The sequence below is a fragment of the Lepisosteus oculatus genome, chromosome 15, assembly GCF_040954835.1.
Source record: "Lepisosteus oculatus isolate fLepOcu1 chromosome 15, fLepOcu1.hap2, whole genome shotgun sequence".
NCBI classification, from domain to species: Eukaryota; Metazoa; Chordata; class Actinopteri; order Semionotiformes; family Lepisosteidae; genus Lepisosteus; species Lepisosteus oculatus.
In genome coordinates, this window is record NC_090710.1 from 24,986,076 (window position 1) to 24,996,191 (window position 10,116).

Here is a 10,116-nt window from a genome sequence, read left to right on the forward strand (position 1 = left end):
TACAGGTAAGAAAAGTTGGCCATACATAAAAATAGGAATAGGCAAGCTGGAAATGTGGGAGTACAGAGTAAATTAGTGTTGCAATATCAAGATAACACAGTTAAAAAAAACTTTGCATTAGATCGGGCTTTATGTGCCTATAATGTGTAATGGTGGGCTACGTCTGATTATGATGTGCAAAATATCTTGCTTTATTTTACTCCATTTCCATTGTTAGTATTTATTTTTATTAAAAGTAAGCTTGTAGAGATTTTGAAATATAAAGATAAGAAGGGAAATGAGGGAAAGGAATATGCAGTAACATACAGTGACTCGTGAGTTTGATTTGTTGCACTTTGCTGCACGGCTCACAAACACTTTAGCAGAAAAGATGTCCCAAACTTTGCAATACTTCTCAGAAGGCTACACCATCAATGTCCTTCAATCTAAAATGGTTCACTATGTGTACAAGAAGAGAAATTAAAACATTTTCACTATCAAATCATCTGATGTACTTTCAGTTCATATTTGTGGACAACATAATAACATAACTCAAACAAGTTTGATCATCTTCACTGTCCAATCTTTTGAAACCTTTTTGTTTTTTTTGGTATTTTTACCATAAATTATTTTGAACAGTATTTCTTAATTTTCTGCATTATTGTACTACCTAGTTGTATTTTATTCAACCAGCAATATGCCTAGATTTAACGCTTTGAAGCAAACATCCTGTTTTGCTGACTCTCCAGTTGGTTATACAATAAGAATCATTTTCAACCCCTATTTTAAAGTTTTTTCTATTGCTCCTAACTTGTAGGAAACACCTGATGCAAATGCAATTTGACTATTTTGAAATAGCAATAATGTGTAACTGTCTTGGATTGTCTTCACATCACCCACCCCCCAACAGCTACCTTGTTTTATTAATGATGAGGTAACTTACATTTTGAGTCAGCATCTCTCTCCATCACCCAGCAGCATGAAAACTCTAAATGCTGACAGGTATGACAGCTACGGCAGCATAGCTAAACAGAATGACTTCTTTTTACTTCTGAAGTTAAAGATTGCCACTGAATAATTAGCTGTAACTTTACTTGCAGTATGTACTGTATACTCATAAATCCACTCTAGATGTAGGCCAAGCTGTTGAAAGCCTGTCTGTATCTGGTGTAAATGAACTGATGAGACACGATGATGAGGATGACGATCCATTTTTAGTAGCTGTAGAAAGAAATTATAAAATGAATAATAAAAGGATTTAGGCAATACTTTTCTAACTAGTAAGGTTTCATTCCTGAAAAAGAACCCTGGATACAACCCCTTCTCATTCCATGAATATTTAAACTACATGTCTGCGAGTTTAAAAATATATCATTTTTCCACACACAGCCAGTCAATATCTTGCCCTTACAAAGTTCTCCTGCCAACAACAAACTATCCTTTCTTTAGAAGCAATCCAATTCAGTGGTATAATGCCTGGTTAAAAAAGGATTTTAAATAAAATATCTGAATTATAATGTTCATCTTTTAAAATGGAGAATGATTAAACTGACATTCAACAAATCAGACATAAAGTGGTGTGCTTATGGAAAGGTCAAACTAACATAAGAACGCATTTGCAATTTAAATTGTGTTAAATGTCTGCCAACTCAAGCCATACACATTTTGATTTAATTACCAAAAGCAATTAATTGATGTTTCATTCTGAAACACTACTGGAAAAACTTCAGTGCAGAACACATTCTCAAATTTGCAGTACTGCTGCACATTATAAAATATGCATTTTTCTTTAAAAGTAATGTTTAAGTCACCTATGTATCAACATTGCTGACATCTATTCAAAATGTTACCAACAAACCAACAAAATCTTGGCAAGCAACAGGCACAAGACAGAATACAGCCCCAAGGGTACACATAGACATGGGGCACACATGGACACAAAGCAAAGACATGCACACACCCACACCAGGGCTAATTTTGCCAGAAGCTAATTAATCAACAAGTATGTATTTGAACTGTGGGTGGAAACCAGAGCATTCGGAGGAAACCCACGTGAACATGGAGAGAACATACAAAATCCAGAAGTAAACTCAGGGCCCCAGTGCTCCAAGGCAGCAATACTAACCAATAACACTACCATGCCTAAATTTGTTGGAACATTATTTTTATTCTGAAATTACTTAGGCCATCATAAGTAAAATATTGTAGAAACTCTTTTTTCCATAATGTTCCCATCTTAAACAAGTGAGAAGCCTGTTTGGAAGACATTACAATTCACTGAAAACAGAAAATGAATCATATATCATAACAGCACAACACACTATACTGTATGGAATCTTATTAGACTTACCTCAAGCTCAAACGGAAGTCAGTAGTTTTTGTCTGATTCAGTAACCACAATAACTTTCATATTATATTTTCCAGAAGTCAAAGAAATCTCCGCATTTTAAAAAAGGCTTTCTGAAAGACATTTGTAGAAAATCATACTCTGAAAATTTACAGGACTGGGAAAGGCTGTGTTCCACATATTCTGTGAGTCTTTTGAGGGAAAGACTACTGTTTATATTTATTACTGGGACTTTGACAGCATCACATGACAAAAAATTAGGTTCAACACATTGCTACAGTACATGTGGAACATGTTATGTTACCTATAAGACATTTTCAGTTTAGTGTCTCCTGTATGACAGAACTGTACAGTCAGTAATTGAAAATGTGATATTGTGAGGCTCAGGAGACACATGCAGTGGTTAGCATTGCTGCCTTTGCAGTAATGGGGCCCTGGGTTCAATTCTGTACCTGGGGTGCTATTTGTGTGTGCTTTGCTCCAGGTCTCCGGTTTCTTCCCAAAGTCCAAAGACAAACTGTACTAGTAGGTTCATTGGCTTCTGGGAAAATTGGCCATGGTGTGAGTTAGTGACTGTTTGTGTCTGTGTGTGCCCTGCAATGGAGTGGCATCCCATCTTTGGTGTGTTCCACCTTGCACCCATTGCTTGCTGGGATAGGCTCTGGCTGCTCCGAGACCCTGTATTGGATAAAGTGATTAGAGAATGGTTGGATGGATGTTATGAAGATGAAGACTGAAACAACAACAACAACATAAGTCCCAGAACATGGTGAAATGAATAAGAGAGGATTATTGACAGTGGAAGCATGAAATGGTCAAGCTTGTCTTCCTTCACAAAAAACTCCAAACTACTTCTTCCAACTACCAGCACAGAACAAGATCTCACATTTAATCACGGTATTTCTCCCACTTGCTCAGGCCTAGCCAATTTCCCAATCAAGTGTAGCTACAGTATTTAAACCTAAAACAAGAAGGATTCTTTAATGACGACAACCTAAATACGAACAACATTCACAGATATTCCTGATCATGATATCACAGATGAGAAAACAAAACATAATAATAACAAAATTACAAGACACTTTAATAACATATCCAATTGATGGGACTTTGTGTTAATGTAAAATGTATGTGAGTTTCGATTGTGTTTTCTACTAATTGTGTCCTCCCTCTATCCACTTGCCTTGTTTGTGGCAATGAACTAGGATTATACATCCAGGTATGTTTTATTTCCACCAGATTGACACATAATGTTCTGTAATTGTCTTTGTGACTTTATTGTCACAAATATAAATTTATATTCTACAGTCTAAATGAATGTTGTGTTTTAACAATTCCCATGTTTTGCTCTTAAACCTTACATTACCTACTGATGTTCTGATTTATTTACTGTCTGACAAACTTTCTAAATGTTGAAGCAAACAATTGAACGCAGGCCGATCTGATTTTAAAAACCTCTTAATCATTTTACAACAACTTTAGCTTTTTTTGGTTGGGAAATAAATGATGTCTCATGATTTAATTCATTTTTGTAGTACATATTTTATTTCAATCTGAACTTAAAAATGAAAAGCAAATGAAAAGCATATCTGTACAATTTCAAATTATAGTGATGCCTTTGGACAAATTGTACATATTAGAAGAACACGATATCAGATAAATGTATGCTTTGGCAGGTTTTAAAGCTCCATGTGAATATCTAGTGAAGGAAGTGATTTAAGATACAGATTACCTTATTTACTGAATGTTAGTACCGTATATGACAGTTTATTGTGAATGAATCTAAACCCTGTTTTATAAAATTATTTTATGTAAGTGTGCAAAACTATCCCACTAACAAAATGAGATTGTTTTGGCTTTTAATATACGACTCTAACATATTGCTTGCCACAATACGAATAAAAAACAATAAAATCTACAGTATTTACAATTTTTCATAAAAAAAACAGCAATGTCATGTTACATTTCTAAATTTCCTGTCCTTTTTCCATACTAAGAACTCCCTCTCTCTCCTCCCATTTGCCTGGCATGCCAATATCTTGAAAGCAGACTCTGCCAAGTAATACTACTGACCTCCCGCTCTAGTGTATAGTGCTGAGAAGAAGATGAAGATATATCCCTGGGAAGGAGCTATAGACAGCCGTAAATTGTGCAATATAAAACACTGTATCATGGCTTCCTGATACACAATTTTACAAATTTGATACAAAATTAAAAAATAAATAAAAAGAAGTCTTAAAAGTCTGTGTGATTTTGTATTTGTTTTATATATAAACACTTTTCTGGGCTTGTGAAATACAGTACATTCTTCTTTATAAATGCACTTCTGCATTGTTTTCCCTTGTGTCCTCTTGTCTGGACTTTGTTAGTTCCTTAGAGGATCTTGATTAGTTGTATAAGGTCCCCTTGTATGTTCTCCATTCAGGACTCAAAAGGCTCAGTTCTTTCAGCCTTTCATTGTCAAACATTTCCTTAAACCCTGATATGCATCTGGTTGCTTTTCTCTAGACTAATTCTTGAGCAGCAACATCTTTTCTGTAAAGATATGACAAAAATGTACACAGTGTTCTAAATGAGTAGTAGTGTGTACAATTTGAACATAACTTCCCTTAACTTGAAGTGTACACTTTTTATGAGATACTGTAAACTCTAGCATTTTGTTTGCCCTACCCTAATCTGTATTCATTGTTTCCTGTCAGTAAAATATAAACAAGGTCTTGATCTAAATATAATCAAGTAACCTCTTCTTGCTGAGTGTTTCCCATTTTGTATGTATAATTTATGTTCACCACCTGCATGCAAAACCCTGCATATGTGTACATTAAGCATTATTTTCCAGGTGATTGCCCATTTCTCAACATGATAGAAGCCCATTGCACAAAACCACATGAAACCTAACTACTTTAATAAGGAAGTAAAGCAACAAGTTTCAAAGTTAATGCATGGATCTTGTCATTACTGTGATCCCAGCAACATTGAAATATTGTAGTATTAGCTCAATAGAAAATTGAAATAATATAATATACAGCACAGAATTGCACTAGAGCATTATTATATTGAAAAACAACTATTATTGTGATACAATGTCCTGACTATTTGTGGTTGTAATTGCTACCAAGTAATTTTCATGAGAAAAGTAAACCTTAAACTGATGGAAAAACACCCACTGGCCTTTTCTTGAAGGTCAATACATTTTTAATCAATATGTTATTCTGAATCGTTCCAATAGGATAGGCAATTTGATCCCAGGTTAAATAAGGACTTTGGTCTGTTTTTCATAGGTGTAACAGAAAGTCTCTATTACAGTATTTAATAAAAGAACAATCTATCATTGACTTTTACCTAAAACATTTTTTAATTCACAATAAGGTCAGAATCAAAGTTTCTTTGCGCTTGTCATAATAGTTAGCATATGCATGTGTCAAACATTAATTAAGGAATGAAATGTTGCCACCAGTCCATCTTTCAGTCTCACCTTGTATTTTATGTTGTGATTTATACTGCATAACACTTGTAAACATTTCAATAAACCTTACCATTATCAAATTAATTCACTGGAAATTATACTCTACCGTTGGTGGGACATCGATCTGTGAGTAAGGATGGCACGGTAGCCTGTTGGTTTGCATTGCTATATCACAACATTTGGGTTCTGAGTTCAATTCTAACCTCCTGTGTGGAGTCTTTATGTTATCTGCTTTCCACCAGGTGCCCTGGTTTCCTTCCTTAGTCCAATTATAAGTCTAGTTTAATTAGCGTCTCTAAACAGTGCCCCACAATGGATTAGCATCCTGTTCCAGATGTATCCTGCATGAAACCAATTTTCCACTAAGTAAAGCTCACTGTGACCCTGCATTTGACTACTAAGCAGTTAATGAAAATGGATGTGTTCTTCTTTGTCTCACAACGAAAATTGTTCTAGGCTGGTTTGAATAGGAAAATGAGTTACTTGGGCCAGGACTTCACAGAGTCCTCAAACATTGTGTCTTTGTGTACATGTGACAAAGTTCTAAATAGTTCTTGCACTTTCACTTGTAAACATTTATAAATTGAAATATAAAAATATATTCAGTAGCCTGTTTTGTTATGTTAATAAATGTCTGTGGATATGTCATCCTTTAGATATTAATAATTAACTGTTTTGAACCAAAGAAAGTGTTGATCTATAGTCAAGCGAATGTATTTCAGCACCAAGGACAGCAACTCATGTCTTCTACACTATATTGTCCTGGATTCAGTGTTTGCATAAAAGCCTATGCTGTCAGTAAAAACAGTGATATTCGTTCTCCTATAAATTAAAAAAGTGTCAGCGTTGGTGACAAACGAATGTGGAGGGAGTATAATTTGAAGGAATAATACGAAGGTTAGCAGATCTGTTTCTGACCAGCATTGGTCAGTTCTGAAAAATGCCTTTTTCTAAGAGGTTAAAAAAATAATGCTATACATTGTGAAATATATATTATCTCATTGATAATAAATTAACAATAAGCTACAAGTTAGAGAGCAAAACAAAAGTACTTCTAAAAGTACTTCCCCATGTCTTTCTCATATATGATATTGTTGTCTCAAAAACTTGCATAAGCACATTAGAGAATTCTTGGATTTCTGCATATAAAGACAGAATTCAAGACTAATGTACTAGTTACACATTGACGTACAGTACAACATACTTTTTAGTACATATTACATTGAGATGCTGTTCAATGACCTAATTTCAAAAATACTAAATGTAACAGTTAGTGGACGTTTTATTTAAATAACAAATAAGAATATATGATTTAACCCCAAATTATACTGCATTCAGTACAAATGCGCATGTGTATATTCTACTATATATACAATTTTAATAATGGCCTATTGCTTACAGAAATAATAAAAATATTAAAATAAAACCTACAGGAAGACAATAAAGGACATTTAGTGATTCTAATACTGAAGTAGAAAGATAAATTCAAGGGAATCTTAGATTATTGTTACTGTTTCAAAACGGACATATTTTTGTTAAACGTCATCGATGTCTCTGTTTTTTACGTGTACCTGACTGACTTGTAATAACAGGCCTGTAAAAAAGAACATCCGTTTCAGCACCATTTGACAATCATACCTAATATGCAGTAGTTTAAAGTAAAATCATTATTCAGAATGCACGAGGTACGTAAAAATGACTAGGTTTTCTCTGCATTGACAGCTAACAGGACGAAAAAGAAAAGAAAAAACCACAGCGAGCGATACACTAAACATTATTATTTACCTTATTGAAATTCTATCGTCATTCCCCCAAAGGCTACTGCAGTACCTATCTGATTGTAACCATCACAAACCACCTGGAGGAGTTATTGTTATACAGCACGGGCTAATAAGAAAGCCATGAACCGCACGCGCTGCTGTTGAATACATTAACTCGCAGAAGCTGTGCTGTTGAATCGTGTGTAGTCAATAGTGCGAGGTACTGAAATCGGCACTACTTTAGTATTTCTTTAAACCACCAACATCAAGGTAAATCGTAACATTGACATAGTGGTCTCTTGGTCTGTTGAATATATCGGTGTTTTGTTATTATTTAGAAGTTATCTGTTGTATTTATGCTCTTCAGGAATACTACACGAAAAGTTATGAAACATGTGTTAATGTGGTAAAACAGCAGAGGGTTCTCATTAATACGTACAGTATATTAATATGCAGATTTGTTATATCACTGTTGATTTATTTCGCAGTATTTCGTAAAACGAAAGGGAGGATTTACAGTAGATATTAAACATAAATGCTAATAAAAAAAACTACAAATTACAATCATTTTCCCACAAAAACCCATAAGAAAGATCCATACATCTCAAAGTTTCATACAATTTAAACCGAGATAATCAGAACTGATTCCCAAAACGTTTTAAGAAATGCGAGAAAACCCACCGAATTTCAATATTGAAACACCTGGGGAAAAAAAACAGGTGTTCTGTATTCCAAATACTTTTGTCTACTGCAACACATTTATCAGCAACTAAGACATGAGTTGCCATGACGACTAAAAAACCTAATTCACGGTTTTATTATATACAGCTACACAAAATAATAATAAACGTGCTTAATCCTACCTTGCAATCTTCCATACACGTTTTCACTGAGTATCCATCCGATTCAAAGTATTTGTGAATCATAACCTCAAACTCTTCATATTTCTCCTGAGCATGCTGGTCATAGCGTTGGTATGCTTGAATGCATTGACTGCATCCAGCTAGATTGCCATCCATAACCACGTCTAGGCTACAATTCAAATTGTCTGGACTCGATAAACCATTAAACAAATCCAAAAGAGAATAGGAATTACAAAAAGAAAGATATAAATCGCTTAAATTCAAAACTGCCGATTCCGACCCCTCGTCCTCGGAGATGCTCCTGCAGACAGGTTCTGCATCTTCAAAAGTAAAGCAGTTTTTTGATAAACTATGCGGATGACAAGTTTCTAGTCGCCACAAAGGTTTGGTAGAATTCCCTATAAAAATAGCATTTTTGTCTTTTCTGAGGCTGTTGTAAGGTGAATGGAGGTTGGATGAAAGTATATGATTTGTAGATGGAAAGTAATCACCCATGTCTGTTAATGCTAACTTGTCCAGCCGCTTCTCTCTGGTCCGTGTCAATTTCGCCTCGGCGCAAAACCATAAGTGATCAGAGAGTAGGACGGTAAAAAACAAGAGAGATGCTAAGGACAGTCGCCATTTCTGGGCCCTTTCGGAATCAGTAAAAGGTTTTTCGTTCTCTCGGGGTGCAAACCAGATATTTAAGCCGTCATCTTGCTGCCGACACATCCAAGCACCCCTGGTCATATTTTGGGAAAGCGCAGCACTGGCCGACTCCACCGTAAAGGTTCCTTTACCACAATATTCATTGACTTGAGGATTTTCCTGTGTTATTTTCCTCTCATATGTTGGATTTGAAGTGGTCCTGTCTTACCTTAGCGATGATCTGCTATGCCTATCCAATTAGTGCACGCAAATGAATTAAGCCAGGCATTGTCATATAACAGTTATCCATGGCTCTCTTGAGAAAATCCCAGTTCTCTGTGACAACATGCCTCTCTCCTTCCTCTTGACGGTGCTGAGCTTTCTCCCTTTCCGTAGCCCAGCTCTTACAACCGTTTTGCTTTATCCGCCGATCATGAAGATGTGTTAAAAGCAGTTATCTTATTGTTTCAACCAGGTGTTTTTTTTCTTCGTATCTGGGCAGAATGCCTTGGGTCTTGTCTTTTGATAACCACAGTCATCTTGGTCCTGTGTTAAGTTGCCGCCATGTTCGTCTTGAAACACTTTTTGGGGGAGCTGGGTCATTTGCGTCATCTCCAGCTCTGAGATCTCTCCATCCTGGCGCAGTTGCAGGTCTGCTTACAGCCAATTGATACATATTGATACACATGAATAATTATCCCAGCATAATCTGAACATTGTAGTCAACAACAAACATGCTTTGATTTGCGCAACACGGTGCCTCTTAACAGGTATGATTTAAAGCAGCCCTCTACTTTCACATTTGCAAGCCAAAAAATATCCGAAAACTTTGTTTTTCAAAATTTTAAAGTAAATGTTAATATCCGGATTCATCTTTCAAAACAACAACATCCCAACGTTGTTATTGCTTTGTTACATTACTCAAAAATATTATTATTTTTTGTAATGTTCTAAAAACAATACTTGTTTCTTCTTTAAAATTAATTTATGATTAAGACGCAGACGATTGCTATTTTGGCACTCGGAATCGGCGATCGTATTTCAGTTCGGATTATGCATAGTTGCATAGTTATG

At 35.3% G+C, this 10,116-nt stretch overlaps 1 protein-coding gene across 1 annotated transcript in view; it reads right to left on the minus strand.

The window, feature by feature from the left end:
- LOC102697646 (NALCN channel auxiliary factor 1) overlaps window positions 1-9,818 on the minus strand; it is a 159,131-nt gene extending 149,313 nt beyond the window's left edge. The window contains exon 1 of the mRNA XM_006639160.3: window positions 8,416-9,818. Within this exon, the coding sequence (XP_006639223.2) occupies window positions 8,416-9,144 (729 nt within the window). The 5' untranslated portion in view covers window positions 9,145-9,818. The remainder of the gene's footprint in view (window positions 1-8,415) is intronic.
- Between the last annotated feature and the right edge of the window lie 298 nt (window positions 9,819-10,116).